Raw genomic sequence first — 18,873 nt, 5'->3', positions numbered from 1 at the left:
CCCTCGGCCAATAAAGCGAGATGAGCGCCGCAACCCCAGAGTCGTCCGTGACTGGACCTAATGGTCAGGGGTCCCTTTACCTTTACCTAAAGAGTTACCTCTCTCCACCCACCACCCAGGCTCTGGATGCCCTTGAGATGATGTCTGCAGTTAATGTGCTGCCCAGACTTCCTGTGACCAGGTGGCGGCGGCTTGATTTTCTTTTGTTGTTTTGCGTGCATGGCACAAATTATTCCTGAACACATATGATTACATTGCAGATGTTTTATACAAATTCTTTAAGTGGTATCATATATTTTTGCTGGTGCCTTTAAATGGGTTGGCTTTGGGTAACAAGTGTCTAAGAAGTCTATTATTATTATTATTATTATTATTATTATGGCTTTTCTTCAGCCAGAACTCACTGGAACTCAGTTCCAGCCCCTCTCAGGTAGGCAGCATTGCCATTATAAGAGAACAAGGGAGGCATTCATGGCAAGTTCTGGCCCCTCTTTCTCTAGAAAAGTACCACTGATGATGATGATATTTTTATCCTAAATAAACATGTGCAACTCCGGCCACTTATCTCTGTCTATAAGATATGTATTTTTAAATCAGAAAGGGTGAACATAGCAACCTCTGTGGACACACCAGGCCAACTGCTGCCGGTGGGCCTGTTTGAACATAGGAACAACAGAGCATCAAAAGCTGCCTTTGACCAAATCAGTTGGCCACCAGGGATAGCTCAGAGGGCAGAGCATGAGACTCTTATCTCAGGGTCCTGGGTAAGGGCAGAAGATTCCTGCATTGCAGGGGGTTGGACTAGATGATCCTCAGGGTCCCTTCCAACCCTACCATTCCATGATCTCAGAGCCTTGTCTACTCTGACTGGCAGCAGCTCTCTGTGACCCTCCAGTTGCTATTGGACTCCAACTCCCAGCAGCAGCAGCCAACAGGGCCGTGAGGCAGGGGTGATGGGAGTTGGAGTCCAGCAGAAGGCACAGAGCCACGGGTACCCTATTCTTGGGGTAGGAGCCTTTAGAAGAAAACCCAAATTCTCCCATTCGACCCCGGAAGCCTCCGGCTCGCTCCCGGGGCTGTTCGTTTGGCGGAGGGCGAGAACAGCAGCGCAAGCGCTCTGTGCATGTCCAGAGGCGCTCTTGACGCTTTTCTTTCACAGGTCCCGGCGCTTGTTTGAAACCTGGCCCGGATCCAGATAAGGTGGGAGGAGGGGAGAGAGGGAGGGAGAAAGAGAGAGGGAGAGACGAGAGGACCGGCTGGCTGCGGTTTCTGGCCGCCTCCGTGGGAGGGGCGAGGGATTCCCCCCCCTCCCCTCCCCTCCCCTCCGCTCGTTCCCACGGCTGCATCCAGCCTGCGCCATCCGGAGCTGGTCGCGGTACTAGGTAGGTGAGGTGGCGGGGTGAGGGACGCGCGCCCACCTGGAGGACAGGTGGCGGGGTGGGGTCTCTGCGGCAGGACGAGGCAGCCCCCCCCAGCTGCTAGGAGAAAAGCGATCTGCCCACCCCCTTTCTCTCCCCCCCCCGCCTCTAAAAACCTCCTCTTGACACACTCTCTCCAACAAACGAGGCGTTTTTACGCTTGGAACCGGGAGGGGAGGGGTGAATGGAGCTGTGGCGAGAGGGAGAGGGGAGGAGGCGATTTCGCGGCGATGTGTACAGAAGCTGATTGGGCCCCTCTTGGTCCCCCCCCCATCGTTCTCTCACCAGCACCCCCTCCAGCAGCGATCGGCTGCCCCCCTCCCCCCAATTCTCCTTTGTGTCTGGCTCTTAGAATTTCACCAGCCAGGTAAGAAACAGCTGGGAGTCCTTTCTTCTCTTTGTCGCCCCCTCCCCGCCCGCATCTTGATGCATTTTGGGGTATCTCGCCCCCACCGCCGCCTGTGTGATGTGGGCAGATTAAGCAAGGGGTGGGGGGTGGGGAGAGAGAACAGGAGATAGCATTCAGGAAGCCTCCCCCAACCACCCAAGATATTTCATTCTACCAGGCAAGACAATGGGCAGGTTTGGTTTCTGGAGGGGGGGTGGGGGGAGGGGGGAGGGTGCCAGACTGGCAGATAGACTGGCAGACCCAGCCACCTACTAGACAGATCATAGCGGCAGGAGAGGAGGTGCCACCACTGCTACCCGCTTGCCATAGGAAAGGGGGGGGGGTGCGTCGCTGGAGAGAGGAGAGTTTCCTCCTGACGTGAATTCATCATCCTTATTGTGGTTCCTTTTTCCCATTCCAGGCTGGCTCCCTCCAGTCCTTGCATCAGGCAGATTCGAAGGACCAGACCGAGCTGCGGAAAACAAGGATGACACAGCCTGGGCTGGTGGCGGGGGCGATCCCTGAAAGCCGGTGGGCTCTCCCCTGCCTTCTGCTCTGCTGCAGACCTCTGGTCTAAAGCAAGCAGCCTCTTGACCTGGGTCTCGCCTGTCGCCACCGCAGGCCTCTGATCTCCAAACCCTGTCCTTCTAGCCTGTTGTTGTGGCTGAAAGGGTGAGGACTCTGCCACAGACTGGCCTTAGGTTGGATCTGGCCCCATTCCCTGCAGAAAGCTTTGCCCTCTGAGGCCACAGGATCCTACGCAAAGGGTCAGTCTTCTGTCTCCATTTCTGCAGTGGGGGTCCCTAGAGCTGAACCTTGGAAGACCAGGTCAGACTGTGGGAAGCGTTGAGGAAATCTCTCGGGATGGAAGGGAGCTGGGCCGCCTGAAAACAAGACCAGGAAGGGAAAACAGGAGAGTCTGCTGAGAAGTCTTGGAGGCCTTGAAGGAAAAGACTGGAGCTCTTCATTCCCAGAGAAGGAGGTCTTCAGTCACCAGACTGAAGGCACACAAGGTGAATATTAAGATCTTCAGTGCCCCTGACTGTAGGCGAAGCTCAGAGGCCTTCGCTCCGCTGGACCGAAAGCACACAGAAAATTCACAGGCTTCCCCAATAATTTGGGAGATGTGCATTCATTGATAGCAGCCTCTATCACCACCCTCAGTGGTGGCCTGAACATCTCAGCTGGTCTGCTGTTGTTGCCATTTGGGGTGATTGAGACATTGCTCCTCATCGCCACATAGTCAGACGTGCCGCAAAAAACAATAGTTTTCCGACAAGACTGGCTCGCCCTGAAGAAAAGGTCACAAGCTCTCATCCTGCAAGGACTGTGTCTCTTGCTCTGCGTTCCTCAAGCCCCAGGTGACCTGGCTGTGGTAGGAGATGCAGCCTTCAGAACTGAGGATCACACTCTGAGCCCTGCAGGCGCTCCCAAACCAATGAGGGGGAGGGCACCCGGTTGGTGACCCCCGCCTGCCTCCCATGCCAGGCCGGCAGGGTCAGGCACCATGGCGCAACCTGGCACAGGGACCCTGGTCTTGGCGAACGGTTGGGGCTTCCCTCCCAATAATGTGGCCCGCGTCGTGGTTTGGGAGTGGCTGAACGAGCATGGGCGCTGGCGGCCCTACACGGCGGCCGTGTGCCACCACATAGAGAACGTCCTGAAGGAAGATGCCCGGGGGAGCGTCGTCTTGGGGCAGGTGGATGCCCAGCTGTCTCCGTACATTATCGACCTGCAGTCGATGCACCAGTTCCGTCAGGACACAGGTAAGGTGTAAAGTCACGCTGCTTTGTCCCCTTCGAGTAGGAGGGAACGTCATATGATGACTTTGGGGGGGGGTGAGGCTGTCCTGGATCTGCACTGGGTAGAAACAAGTGGCAACGCTTTTAATCATAGAATTGTTGAGTCGGAAGGGGACCCTCAAGGATCATCCCCACCCCCTTGGATGGCCAGCCAAGCTGTGTTTGAAAACCTCCAACAGAGGACAGCCCGCAACCTTCTGAGGTAGTCAGTTTCACCACTGAGCAGCTCCTCCCTTCAGAAAGTTCCCTCTAATGTTTAGTCGGAATCTCCTTTCTTATCATTTGAATCTGGTGGTTCTGGTCTGGAGCACCATCCTCCACGTGACAAGCCCTTGAGATATTTGGAGATAGCTATCATATGTCCTCTCAGTCTCCTCTTCTCCAGGCTGAACACACTTAAGGCCCTCAAACTATTCCTTGTAAGGCTTGGTTTCCAGACCCTTGATTATCTTAGTTGCCCCCCCCCCCCGCTCCACGTTCCAGCTTGTCAATATCCTCCTTAAATTGTGGCGCCCAGAAATGGACACAGGATTCCAGGTAGGAGATGAGCAAGACAGAATAGAATGTACTCTGACTTCCCTTGACCTGAACACTATACTGCTGTTGATGCCGCCTAGAGATGAAAAAGCTTTTTTTTTTTTTTGCTGCTGCATCACACTGTTGACTCTGGGTTGAGCACTTTCTATCGCAAGTGGAATCTATAAATATCTGCCAATTGCATAGAAAAGCAGCACATTGGGGACAGGTCTATGCTGGACCCCTATTCCCTGACATGCTAGATTTCTACATGCATGGAGGTGTATCCCCACACACACTCCAGTTTGGAAACATTCAAATGTTTGGGCTTCCCTCTGCAATCTGGAAGCAATACAGTCTGACTCAAGCTTCTGTTTCTTGAGTCTACTGATTTTATAAGTTGGCCCAGAGGTTCAAAGGTGGAAGCTGCTTTGGAAACAACTTAGGCTGCCAATATCACCAAGAATGATGTGTATGTGTGTAGGATTTCAGGCTTCTTGGATTTGCTTTGGGCTGGTTTTTTTTACTAGAACAGCCCCCAAATCTATCTATCTATCATCTATTTATATCTATCTATCTATCTATCTATCTATCTATCTATCTATCTATCTATCATTCAGAGTGAAGTGCAAAAGGCAGACACATGCCTTCCAACATTTCTCCAATGAAAATAGGGATGTCTTATTCAATAATAATAATAATACCCCAACTGTCTGACTGGGTTGCCCCAGCCACTCTGGGCAGCTTCCAACCTATATAAAAACACAGCACATTAAAAAAAACTTCCCTATACAGGGCTGCCTTCAGATGTCTTCTAAAACACTTCTAGTCACTTATCTCCTTGGCTTGGGGGTCGCCTAACTCTGTACCTTGCAACATTTCTCCTGTGAAAATAGAGATGTGCTTAGGAAAAGCAGGACATTCCAGGATCAAATCAGAAACCGGGAGGGCCTCTGTCCCTGAAAAATAGAAACACTTGGAGGGTCTGCCTGAGATGGTTAGGATGAAAATGCAGAGGAAGGTGCCTCTGGTCACATTCTTGGCCTGAGGGATTTGTTGTTGGGACTAGCGATGAGCTGAGCCCAGAGTCCTTTCTTCATTTCAGCCGCCTCCTTTGGGAAGGGAAAGTTGTTGTCGTATTGCTGCCGTTGAACCGTGGGGAGTCAGAAACCCGCTCTCTCAAAGGGCTGTGTTGGCTACCAGCTTGGATGGCTTTAAAAAAGGACTGGGCAAACTCTAGAAGGGGGCTCTCCACAGCCGCTAGCCACAATGACTCTGCTGCCACTGTCAGATGCGGTGAATGCCGGACAAGTGGGGAGCGTTGTTCTTATGCTCAAATCCTGCTTGCATCTGGTTGGCCACTGTGAGAACGGGGTGCTGGACAAGATGGGGCCATGCTCAGATCCGGAGGGCCTCTTCTGATGTCCGTTATGATCTGCAAATATATCCTGATTTACTTTCTCTTCACCCCTCTTTGCCACACAGGAGTTGATTTGAAGTGGGCTTCATTTTTTCAAAACACAGCTCTCTAATCTTTTTCTAAGCACCTCAGACGTTTCCGGGTGGGCAATGAACTCAGGGGAAATTGAACTGGAGTGAGGGGCAGTGATCTGGCTACTGGATAGGATATTAATTTGGGGGAATAAATTATTTTGAGATTACTAGGAGGGTCATGGCTGAGGAAAGCTGAAGAGCAGAGGGATTTATTTGGAGCAGGTTCCATCAGGAAATTCACTGGGGGTAAATAAATTGCAAAGGAGCTGATCTAAGATGGCTGGCAAACTAATTGAAGATTTTATCTGGGGCAGTTTGGACGGCTTGCCTTTGGTGACATTTAACATTCTACATTTGCATAGATATGCATTAGCATATGCAAACTTTGTGGCTTGCACTGTTGGTGTGTAGCTCCAGAGTCTTCTTTTCAGTGCCAGGGCCAGAGAGGGCATGTTATTGGGCAGAGTATTAAAATGCAAGTAAATGAAATAAATAAAAGGCAGGAGTGCCTCTGGGGAAATGCAGAGTGCTTTTGGCTTACTGCTGAAGATGTGCCCTGAGTCTCCATGTGTCTGATATGAGCTCTAAGGGTGAAGAGCAAGGGTGGGAAATATTTTCCAGCCCGAGGGCCGCATTCCTTGCTGGGCAACCTTCTGGGGGCCACCTGGTGGGTGGAGCCAGAGGCAAAAGTGGGTGGGGCAATGGATCTAAATGCTACTTTTGTACAGTAGGCTAATTTCTGCACACATCCCTGCCCACCCTTTATCCAGCCGACCAAGAGGCCTGGTCAGAGTTCAAGGACACATTCCAGCCAGGCAGAAACACTTGAGGAGGATGTGAAGCAGGGCTGGTGAGGGGCGTGGCCTGGGAGAAGGGGCGTGGCCTGGGGAGAGTGCGAAGGGCCTGATAGAGAGAGCCACCTTTGGTCCCTGGATGTGAGGATACTCATTCATGGTGCAGAGGCAAAAACAAAGAAACCAATTTCATCCAGAGTCGAGCTCCAGCATATGCATATTCAGAAATGCTTCTGAATACCAGTTGCTGGAAATCTCAGAGGAGGGGAGAGGGCTCTTGTGCTTGGATCCTGCTTGCAGGTTTCCCACAGGATTCTGGTTGGCCACTGTGAGAAAAGGAAGCTGGACTAGATGACCACTGGCCTCACCCAGCAGGGCGCTTTGTATGTTCTTCTGCACCACTGAGCCAGCGTTCGAAATTCACCAGGCGCATTTTGCACCTTGCTATTGGCCACTTGTGACCAGGCGAAGATGACTGGGTGCCAGGAAGGCGCCTGACGTCTCCACTCTTTCGAGGTGCATGCCTGGGGGTCCTTGAATCTTGACTCTTTCCACACGCTAGCAACACATCCTGTAGCGAATTCTATCATTATAGTCTATCTGCACAATCAGAATGAATTTCAGGAACCAGAAGGTTGTGTTGAAAGAAATAGGTTTTTCGAGCCATCCGGGCCCAAAATGGCAACTAAGCATTCCGTTTTGGCGACTGCAACCCCAGTTTAAGGAGCCATTTGGCACCCAGCTTATATATCTGAGTTTCTAACACTGTGCTGAGCCTGTGCTTCTGTTTTTAGAGTGTAGTACTAGGAGGAGAAGGGACGCGGGTGGCGCTGTGGGTTAAACCACAGAGCTTAGGACTTGCTGATCAGAAGGTCGGCGGTTCAAATCCCCGTGACGGGGTGATCTCCCATTGCTCGGTCCCTGCTCCTGCCAACCTAGCAGTTTGAAAGCATGTCAAAGTGCAAGTAGATAAATAGGTACCGCTGCGGCGGGAAGGTAAACGGCGTTTCTGGGCGCTGCTCTGGTTCGCTATAAGCAGCTTAGTCATGCTGGCCACATGACCCGGAAGCTGTACGCCGGCTCCCTTGGCCAATAAAGCAAGATGAGTGCCGCAACCCCAGAGTCGGCCACGACTGGACCTAATGGTCAGGGGTCGCTTTACCCTTTACCTTTACCTTTACTAGGAGGAAAGCAACCCAAATCTTTCATTCACCCAGAAGCTCCGTGGGAGATCTTGGGCAAGTCTCTCCCTCTCTCTGCCTGACCTACCTCTCAGGCTTGTTGTGAGAATAATTGTTGGTGGGAGAAAACCGTAGCTCTTGCCTTTTGCTCCCTGGAGGAAGAGTTGGGCAAAAATGATACAAATAAAAGGCCTCGTGATCTGGCGTTTGTTCGCCACTCCCTTCCCCCTCCTCCCCACACAGAGTTGAGCCAAATCAACAGAGGCGTTTGTTTTCCTTTTGCAACCCAGGTGCTGCAGAGATCCAGAGGGACCTGGGTGTGTCATCACCTGAGCCTCCAGTGAAGGCCTTTTGATTCCTTAGCCTAGAGACAGCCGGCTTGTTTTTTTTCTTTAAAGAGAATGGGAGGCAGTGCAATAAGGAAATCCGCTTGTTGATAAGGACCTGCCAGGCCAGTCGCCCCCATTCCTGTACTTAGGCCACAAGGGATTATATTCTGAAGCCACACAAGACAGTTGCCTTGCTGCCGCTCAGCAGGGTTAGGCTGGATGGGAGTCCAACTGGGACCCCCTTATACGAGTTCAGCTTTGAGGCTGATGGTGGTTGGACAGTTAGACATGGGAGTCATGGGTTTGTTATGAGAAAAAAAAACTGCTCCCTTTCCCTTATGGGGTATTCCAGAACCTGCATAGAGTCCTTGAGGGTTCCCTATCGCTAGGAGGAAACAACAAAAGCCAACCAGAGTACAGTGAAGGGGGAGAAGTATTTGATCCCCTGCTAAATTTGCCTGGTGGCCACCTACAAGAAACGTCTGACCTCTGTAACTGCCAACAAGGGTTTTGCCACCAAGTACTGTCACCTTTTGCAAAGGGATCAAATACTTATTTCACTCATTATAATGCACATCAGTCTCCGACTTTTGTCTTCTGGGTTTCTGGAGGTTTTCCTGTTGTTATTCTGTCCCTCACAGCTACAATAAACCTACCATTAAAATTATGGACTGGTCATTTCTTCGTCAGAGGGCAAACGGGCAAATTTAGCAGGGGATCAAATACTCCCCTCCCCAGTGAATATTGAGAAGCAAAGCGGCTAGTAAGCCTGATCTTTATTGAACTGTTGCAGCTGGGTCCCCACTCCCCACATGCAGGAGGGAGGAGAACCCTGAGCAATGGCGCACAAGCCCTTATATAGACTTTTGAAATTGCCCACCCTGTAGCCCAAGACTACCACTCCCAAAACATCATGCATACATCACAGAAGGAGGCGGTCTACAGCAGAAATCCTGTCTGCCAGGATACCTGATGATGGTGACTGATTGCATTACCTGAGCAGCCTGGCCATTCTGTTGTGATGGTTAATATTTTAGTTCCTGAGCCCAGGTCACAGGCTCACCCTATTCCTACGCAAATATGCTCTTAAGACAGGATTTGCAAGCAAAAAGACAATGGGAAGGCTTTCCCCATTTGCCTCCCTTACTGCAGAGGAACATTTGAGGTCACTGGGAGAGTCAAAATGGCTTCAGGATTGCTCTCCTGTGCTATTTCAGACACATGGTTTATACAGTTAGATATGTGTGCATTTATGAATATTCTATATTTGAGACCTTAAAAGTCTTATAACAGGTTCAAATCCACTCTCAGCCAGGAAACTCACTGCGGGACTTTGGGCCAGTCATTTCATAGAATCATAGAATCATAGAACTGTAGAGTGGGAAATAGGGCTGCCATACACCCAAATTTCCCTGGACATTACCGGGATTTCAAAGGCGGAATTGACGCTTTGTCCTGGATCTTGGGCAAGTTAAAGAAAAAGTGTGGGGGTTTTTTGGCGTTTCTGTAACAGCTTTTGGGGTCTTCCTAAAAAAAAGTTCAACAACTTTCAGGGCGTCTTGGTTTTTCACTTATTGAAATATGGCAACCCTGGTGGTTAGGGCCCTCCAAGGGTCATCCAGTCCAACCCCCTGCAATGCAGGAATCACAGCTAAAGGAGCCCTGATGGATGGCCATCTAACCTCTGTTTAAAAGCCTCCAATGAAGGAGAGGCCACCACTTTCCAAGGGAGTCCATTCAAACCGCTCTCAATGTTACTTAATGTTTAGTCGGAATTGCCTTCCTTGTAATCTGAATCCATAGGTTCAAAGTCCTGCGCTCTGGAGGAGCAGAAAACAAGTTTGCTCCATCTTCTGTGCGACAGCCCTTCTTATCAGCCTAAGCTACCTCTCATGGTTGTTGTTAGGGGTAATTGAACCTCTCTCATCTTTCCCATGTTAAGTTCAGTTGTCCACATTTTCACATCCATTTGCAGTTGTTGTGGTTGTTTCAAAAGCCCCCATGAAAATTCACCAGCATTTTAGCATTGTCCCATGCCCCCCCCTTTATTACTCCTGAATCTTCCACATTCAGCTTCCTTTTACCTCCACAAGTTCTAGGGCTATTACAGAGGGAGAAAACAGACCCTCCAAGTGTCCCTATTTTCCAAAGACACCCCAAATCTACAGAAGCTGTCTCAGTTTTTGATTTGATCCCAGTAGGTCCTGCTTTTCCTTAGGATGTTCCTATTTTCATTGGATAAATGTTGGAGGGTATGGAGTTATGCAACCCCCAAGCTAGGGAGATAAGTAACCATACAACCTTTAGAAGACATCTGAAGGCAGCCCTAGTTAGTTTTATGGTGTTTTTATATGTGTTGGAAGCCGCCCAGAGTGTAAGTATTATCATTATTATGGAATAGGACGTCCCCACTTTCATCGGAGAAACGTTGGAGGGTATGCAAATTCTGCAACAGTCGAAGTTTCCAAACTGTCCTGGGAGGCAGCCCTGCATATAACGCGTTGCAGTAATCTATCCTCAAGGTTACCAGAACATAGAGGGCAGAAGTTAGGCTATCCCTGTCCAAATAGGGGCGCAGCTGGGCCACCAGCTGAAGATGGTGGAAGGCAATCTTGTGCCACCAAGGCCACCTGAGCCTCGAGGGACTGCAATGGACCCAGGAGTTTTCCCCAAGCTACATACCCACTCCTTCAAAAGGAGTGTAACCACATCAGAAGCAGGCAACCTCCCATCCATAAGGCAGCTTCCCTATGTTCTTATCAGGTTACTCCAGACCCAGAACATAAGAAGAGCCTGCTGGATCAGGCCAATGGCCTGTCTAGTCCAGTATTCCATTCTTACAGCAAATACTGAGAAGCCTGTAGGAAACCTGCCAGCAGGACCTGGGTGCAAGAGCCCTTTCCCGTCCTGTGGCTTCCAGCAACTGGAATTCCTTTTTTAAAAAAAGTTTTTTATTGATACAACAAGAAAAAAGAAAAAAACACAAATCATAGAATCATAGAATCATAGAGTTGGAAGAGACCACAAGGGCCATCGAGTCCAACCCCCTGCCAAGCAGGAAACACCATCAGAGCACTCCTGACATATGGTTGTCAAGCCTCTGCTTAAAGACCTCCAAAGAAGGAGACTCCACCACACTCCTTGGCAGCAAATTCCACTGTCGAACAGCTCTTACTGTCAGGAAGTTCTTCCTAATGTTTAGGTGGAATCTTCTTTCTTATAGTTTGGAACCATTGCTCCGTGTCCGCTTCTCTGGAGCAGCAGAAAACAACCTTTCTCCCTCCTATATGTGACATCCTTTTATATATTTGAACATGGCTATCATATCACCCCTTAACCTCCTCTTCTCCAGTCTAAACATGCCCAGCTCCCTTAGCCGTTCCTCATAAGGCATCGTTTCCAGGCCTTTGATCATTTTGGTTGCCCTCCTCTGGACACGTTCCAGTTTGTCAGTGTCCTTCTTGAACTGTGGTGCCCAGAACTGGACACAGTACTCCAGGTGAGGTCTGACCAGAGCAGAATACAGTGGCACTATTACTTCCCTTGATCTAGATGCTACCAAATACCAAATTACACACAAGAACACATAGACACATAATTTTCTTAGCAAACATTAAAACATCTATTGGTCTTAACACTAAAGACCCAACTTCCCGTCTATTCCATATTTCAAATTCATATTACTTATTGCCAGAACACAGTTTTATCATGATTAAACTTATTCTTAGTAAATCTAATTTCTTATATCTACCTTGCAACCATTACTGAAGTTCCTCGAATGCTGCAACAGAATTTAAACTACTGTATTTATTTTTCAGATATTCTTTAAAAACCTCCCATTTTGAAACAAATTCCTCTTTTGATTTAGTCTTTATTTTTTCTGATAAACCGTCTAATTCTGCATATTCTGTCAGCTTTTGGATCCAATCTTGTATAGAGGGGATTTCATTACTCTTCCATTTTGCAACGATCAAAACTCTAACCAGCAACTGGAATTCCAAAGCATTTTGGACTCCAACTGTAGAGGCAGAGCATAGCCATTGTGGCTAGTAGCCAAAACCAGCCCTCTCCTCCGTTATTTTCCCCAGTCTCTTTTAAAGCCCTCTATCTAGGCAGCTGCCTCCTGCAGCAGTTTAACGATGCAATGCATGAAGAGCTCCTTTCTTTTCTCTGTCCTGAATCTTCTCACATTCCACTTCGCTGGATGGGTTCTGAGAGAGGGAGGAAAACTTTTCTCTGTCTACTTTCTTCATGCTACGCATCATTTTAAACATGAACGGAGGGCAAGCTTCCTTGGCAGACCACTCGCCCGTTATCACTAATCAATAAGTTGGGTGCGCTCCAGGGCGAAGTGTCAGTTCAGGTGGCAGAATGGAGAGGCCTAGCAGGTTTAGCCAGGAAGCCCCTGAAAGGCAGCATCTGCGTCAGCCTTATTCAGGAGTTTGTCCTCGTCCCCCTGCATGTATTTCCTCACATGGGTGGAGGGAAGATTAAGGATGAGGTTGTCAGCAATGCCCCTTTGTCATATACTTAACAGCCTGGCCCTGCTGCCCTCCATGCCTTAGGGCTTCATGTCTGCAGACGGGGAGCTGTCTTAGTTTGTGGGCATAATTTAGTACCCTGGTACTCCTCTAGACTAGACTAGAGGGACGCTGGTGGCGCTGTGGGTTAAACCATAGAGCCTAGGACTTGCCGATCATAAGGTCGGCGGTTCGAATCCCCGCAACAGGGTGAGCTCCCGTTGCTCGGTCCCTGCTCCTGCCAACCTAACAGTTCGAAAGCACGCCAAAGTGCAAGTAGATAAATAGGTACCGCTCCGGCGGGAAGGTAAACAGTGTTTCCGTGCACTGCTCTGGTTCGCCAGAAGTGGCTTAGTCATGCTGGCCACATGACCAGGAAGCTATACGCCGGCTCCCTCGGCCAATAAAGCGAGATGAGCGCCGCTACCCCAGAGTCGGTCACGACTGGACCTAATGGTCAGGGGTCCCTTTACCTTTACTCCTCTCTGGACTATGGTTTGGGGGAGAGCCTACCTCACAGGGTTGTTGTGAGGACTGGTGGAGGAGGGGGGAAACCAAGCACACCACTTTGAGCTCCTTGGAGAAAAAGTGTGATGCAAGCACAACAAAGAACCGAAATTCAAATTTCTTTGTGTCTTAGTGAGCAGCTATCTATCAGATGTCAAGGAGATAAAGAACTACATAACTTTTAGAAGACATCTGAAGGCAGCCCTGTATCAGGAATTTTTTAAATCTTTGATGTTTTTTATATGTTCAAAGGCCTCCAAAGAGGCTGGGGCAAGCCAGCCAGATGGGCAGGGTATAAATATGGTTGTTGTTGCTGCTGCTGCTGTTATCCGCGCTCACCTAAACACAGTTATCTTTCAAAATTTGCCCTTCTCTGAATTTTGTGGTGAAGTTCTCCAGCCGGACGGTGTTTACCCAAAATGCTATACTGGGGGTGGTAGAAGAATGCATAAAAACAAATACATTAGTGAAAATAACATATCACATTAGGGGAAAGTGGCTTGCAAATTTGGAAAACATCTTGGAAATGAAGAGAGTTCAAACATGCTCTGATGTTGCTGCCTTTGATTCTGACCTGTTCATCTCCCCGGGGTATCTCAATTACATGGTCTCATTAACATCCTTCCTCCTGAGGCTGCAGGGAGATTCTCCTGGATCTCTGTGTGTTTCCAGCTCTGTCCCTGAAAATAACAAATACAGTAGTAATCCATCAGTCAGGGTGGGCCAGTCTGCTGGGTTAATATGAAGGAGCCAGGAGGGAAGAATTGATGGTGAACGACCCCATCATGAAACAGATGGAGAATCATGAAGATGGGAGACAGCTCTTGCAGGCTTCCTTTTGAGGAATCTATGTGGGTATTCCTCCTGACCCATCAAGGCTAAAGCATGGTGTAGTGGTTAAGAGTGGTAGACTCGTAATCTGGTGAACCGGGTTCGATTCCCTGCTCCTCCACATGCAGCTGCTGGGTGACCTTGGGCCAGTCACACTTCTCTGAAGTCTCTCAGCCCCACTCACCTCACAGAGTGTTTGTTGTGGGGGTGGAAGGGAAAGGAGAATGTTAGCCGCTTTGAGACTCCTTAAGGGGGTGATAAAGCGGGATATCAAATCCAAACTACTCTTCTTCTTCTTCTTCTTCTTCTTCTTCTTCTTCTTCTTCTTCTTCTTCTTCTTCTTCCTTTGGGAAGCAGAATTGAGAAAGTTACTAGTGGTAAGAACTCCCAACTACCATAGTTGGAAGCACTGTGTCTCTGAATAGCAGTAATCTCAAATTGGGAAAGTTGGGTGCTGGACTAGGGGAGCCTTAGGCCATCTGGGAGAGCTGCCCTTATGTTCTCATTCATCATTCTCTCCTCGAGGAGCTTTAAAATGGGATTAGACAAATTCGCGGAGGATAAGGTGATCAATAGGAGAAAAGTACTCATGGTAAGAGCGTTTCCACCCCCATTGCTCAGCCCAGACCCTGGGGTCCAGCTCTGAGGGCCTTCTGGCTCACTGTGAGAAGTGAAGTTACAGGGAACCAGGCAGAGGGCCTTCTCGGTGGTGGCACCCGCCCTCTGGAATGCCTTCTCATCCGAAGTCTTCTAAAAGTTGCATCATTATTTATCGCCTTGACATCTGAAGACAGCCCTGTATAGGGAAGCCTTTAATGTACGATGTTTTGTTACGTTTTTATATCTGTTGGAAGCCGCCCAGAGTGGCTGGGGCAAACCCAGGCAGTTGGGCGGGGTGCAAATAATAAAATGATGGTGGTGGTGATGATGACCAGCTGCCATGACTATGTTCTTTTTTCTTCTTCAAATAATCTTTATTAGTTTTTGAATTAGATACTCCACACACACATATTGTATTACATTTATACTTACTCTTCAGAGCTGACTTCCCTCCTTCCTTCTTCTGTTTTTTTATATCACATATAAATTTATCGCATTATTTTCTTCCATTTTGTATATTGTTATTCATTTTCCTTATTTGTCCATAGTATATCCATAAACAAATAAGTCCTCATGTTTATACAATTCTTGTTGTCTGTCTGTATTCATTTACAACTGCTGTTAGTTATATTAGTTTCCTGATACATTTTGCTTCTTATTATTTTCATTATCCATCACTTTTCTAAATCTTTCCTGTTATGAGGTTTATTTCCAATTCTACTGGTTTCATTATTTCATCTTATCTTTCCTATATACAACATAAATTTTTCCCATTCTTTTTGAAATGTTTCCTTGCCCTGTTGTCAAATTTTCCCTGTTAATTTGGCTATTTCTACATATTCCATTAGGGGTGCAGGTGGTGCTGTGGGTTAAACCACAGAGCCTAGGACTTGCCAATCAGAAGGTCGGCGGTTCAAATCCCCGTGACGGGGTGAGCTCCCGTTGCTCGGTCCCTGCTCCTGCCAGCCTAGCAGTTCAAAAGCACGTCAAAGTGCATGTAGATAAATAGGTACTGCTCTGGCGAGAAGGTAAACGGTGTTTCCATGCGCTGCTCTGGTTCGCCAGAAGCGGCTTAGTCATGCTGGCTACATGACCCGGAAGCTGTACACTGGCTCCCTCAGCCAATAAAGCGAGATGAGTGCCGCAACCCCAGAGTCGGTCACGACTGGACCTAATGGTCAGGGGTTCCTTTACCTTTACATATTCCATTATCTTCTGTCGCCATTCTTCTACTGTTGGTAATTGCTCCCATGGTTATGTTCTACCTCCCTCGCTGTAGGTATTATGCTTCTGAATACCAGTTGCTGGAGACCACAGGAAGGGGAGAAGGGCTGTTGTGCATCATGGACCATGTTTTCTGGCTTTGCAGAAGTATCTGGTTGGCCACTAAGAGAACAGGATCCTAGACTAGATGGACCACTAGCCTGATTCCAGCCAGACTCTTATCTTCTTAAGAACCTGATTTTTCTTCTACCCACCCCTAGCTAATGTCTGGAGTTTGCCAGACAGGAGTTTGCCATTGGCCTGATCCAGCAGGGCTCTTCTGATATTCTTCGGTGGGGAAATGGCCAAATTTGTCTAAAGCAGCCTCAAAGAATGGTTGAGTTGGAAGGAACCCTGAGGCTCATCATTCCTGCAATGCAGGAATATGAAGGTGTCCCTTCCGGGGATCAAACCTGCAACCTTGGCATTATCAGTGCCCCACTCTAATAAACTGAGCTATACTGTCAGTAGCTGAGGCTCTCCAGATCTTTTGGACTTCAGCTGATGGGAGTTGGATTCCAAAATATTTGGAGGACCCAGCGTGGGAAAGGCTGGTCTAAGACAAGCGTGGGGGACTTGGGGAGCTGCAGATGGTGTTGGACTCCAACTCCCATCAGCACCAGCCAGTATGGCCCAACAGCCAGGGGATGCTGGGAGTTGTAGTCTGGCAACATTAGGAGGGCCACAGGTTCCCCAGTGCTGTTCCAGAAGGAAGGAAATTCTGCTTGAACAGAGCTCCCACACTTGGGCAGTTGGAACTTTTTATTTTTCCATTTTGCTGCAATTTGGAACTTGGCCACTTGTGAAGGAAAAGCAGCCAGCTTTCTTTTCTGATCTGCAGTATTCCTTCCTGGCTCATAACATCTTGGACTGGTTTTAAAATTTGGACAAATGAGTTCACTCTGCTGTTTGGGATGAGCGTAATGCATTTTACGCATCATTTTCAGATGACTGCTGTAATTGTGTTTTTCGTGCAGCTTCTCTTAAAGCATGCAGAGCTGTTGCAAAAGCTTTTGGGCTAGGTGGCCAGGTATGGGGAAAAAGGAGAAATGGTTAAGATGTGAGCAGTAAAATGTAATAAATACATAAATAATCTTTAAAAAGCTGTTAGGTTCCTGTAAACTGCAAACCCTAAGCACTATTTAGGATTTAGCATGCAGGGAGTTGGACTAGAACAGGGTTTCCCAAACTTGGGCCTCCAGCTGTTTTTGGACTACAACTCCCATCATCCCAAACTAGCAGAACTAGAGGTCAGGGATGATGGGAATCGTAGTCCCAAAAACAGCTGGAGGCCCAAGTTTGGGAAACCCTGGACTAGACAAAATTCTTCCTATCCAGTGCAGCCAGAGTTGCTTCTGAGGACCCATGTGGAGGTGTGGCTTGAGTGAGTGGGTGTGGCCTTGGGTGGGTGTGGCCTGTGGAGAGGGTGTGGCCTGGGAAGAGTCTCCAGGGCTGAATATCGAAGCATTCTCTTTCTGCGGGGCTGAAGCTTTAGGTCAGGGGTCACCAAACTTTTTCAGCAGGGGGCTGGTCCACTGTCCCTCAGACCTTGTGGGGGGCTGGACTATATGGGGGGGGGGAATGAATGAATTCCCATGCCCCACAAATAACCCAGAGATGCATTTTAAATAAAAGCACACATTCTACTCATGTAAAAACACGCTGATTCCCGGACTGTCCGCTGCTCGGATTTAGAAGGCGATTGGGCTGGATTCCGCCCCCGGGCCTTAGTTTGCTTATCCATGCTTTAGATCCCTGATCTTGAAGATCCCAGACTGCACAATCCCGTCAATAGAAGCCTCCCAGCTGCCCTTGCAAAACTATGGTTATGTCCACACCAAACCTTTAAAGTTCATAGCTTCCCCTAAAGAATCCTGGGAACTGTAGTTTGTTATGGGTGCTGGGAACGATAACTCCGGGGGGACTACAGTTCTTTGGGGAAAACAGTGTGACTAGATGTGCATTAAGTGCTTGGTGCAGATGTGAAGTTGATGCGGCAATTGCCCTCATCTGCCCTCTTTTTCTCTGCCTTACTAGAGTTTAGCGAGAAATCAATGGGGTTTAAAGTTGGAAAAATGCCCTGGCAGTTTGACGGGGCGTTGTTCAGTGTGCTGAGTTAATATTTTGCCTCCGGGAGGACCCAAGCACAAGAGCACTCTCACCTCCTGTGGCTTCCAGCAACTGGTATTACTGCCTCCGACAAGGGACAGTGGGTTCATTGTGGGACTTACTCCCAGGTAAATGTGTCTCTAATTAGAGCCTTAGCTAAAATCAGCCTCACAAAGGACTGAATGGCAACATCACCGGTAGCATTCTTATCAGCCAGCGTTGTAGTAGTATTGTGCAGTGGTTAATGCAGCAGACTACAACTGCAGAGACCTGGGTTTGGATCCCGCCCCCCGTCAGCCACTAGAGAACCTTAGACCAGTTGGTACCTCACACGGTGGTTGTGGTGATGAAATAAAGGAGAGAGGAGCATGCCTTGAACTCCTTGGAGGGGAAAAGTTGAGCGAAAATGTCCAAAGCAAAAACAGCATTGATCAGGATTTCATAGAATCATAGAATTGGAAGGGACCTTGAGGGTCATCCAGCCCAACCCCCTGAAATGCAGGAATCTCAGCTGTGATGAAAGAAAGAAATTCAGAAGTTTGGGGGCTCCCTTCAAAAAAAGAAACTCGAAACTTATTTGGAGCCGTGGGAAGGGGATACGGTGCCCTCCCTCTCCACCAACTTTTAGGACAGGATATTTGAGCTGAGGGCGAGGCTGAGGAGCAGAGAGGCTCTCTGCATGCGGCTGCCGGCACGGCAGGGAACGCATCTGGTGCGAGGAGAGTTGCAAGCGGGCACCTGAGTGCTGCATCGCCTCCGCTGCCAATATTGCAGGGGCTGCTGGCACGCTCCCTCTGAGCTTGGCTGGGAGGCCTGGGTCACCGGAGGAAGCTGCCAAGGGCTTGTTTTCAATCTGATGTTCTTTGGATTCCACCCCGAGCTCAAGTTCCAAAGGGAGATCACAGGATTTTAGAGCCCGAAGGGGGCTAACAGAAGTCACCTAGTCCACCCCCACCCCCACGCAGCTTGCTCTACGCAGGAACTGCAATGCGTGATGCAGAATTACAGCGTCCCTGAAAGGAGGTCACCCAGCCTTTGCTCAAAAGACGTGCAGGAAAGGAGAGCCCCAACACATCCTGGGGCAGGCAGTTCCGCAGTCCAAACGCCCTTTGTCGTTAGGA

General features: G+C 48.9%; 1 protein-coding gene across 2 annotated transcripts in view; it reads left to right on the top strand.

Annotated features, from left to right (window-relative positions):
• The first annotated feature begins 1,251 nt into the window (after positions 1–1,251).
• Positions 1,252–18,873, top strand: part of DTX1 (deltex E3 ubiquitin ligase 1) — a 51,198-nt gene continuing 33,576 nt past the window's right edge. The window contains exons 1-2 of one of the 2 annotated variants that reach the window (XM_081841907.1): positions 1,252–1,382; positions 2,228–3,572. In XM_081841907.1, coding sequence (XP_081698033.1) covers positions 3,314–3,572 — 259 coding nt within the window. In that variant the 5' untranslated portion in view covers positions 1,252–1,382; positions 2,228–3,313. Of the gene's footprint in view, positions 1,383–1,692; positions 1,786–2,227; positions 3,573–18,873 lie in introns of those variants that run through there. The other variant, XM_081841908.1, reaches the window with a different exon arrangement.

The sequence above is a fragment of the Podarcis erhardii genome, assembly GCF_964252035.2.
Source record: "Podarcis erhardii genome assembly, chromosome: 15".
NCBI classification, from domain to species: domain Eukaryota; kingdom Metazoa; phylum Chordata; class Lepidosauria; order Squamata; family Lacertidae; genus Podarcis; species Podarcis erhardii.
This window is presented reverse-complemented; position numbering and strand designations above follow the sequence as displayed.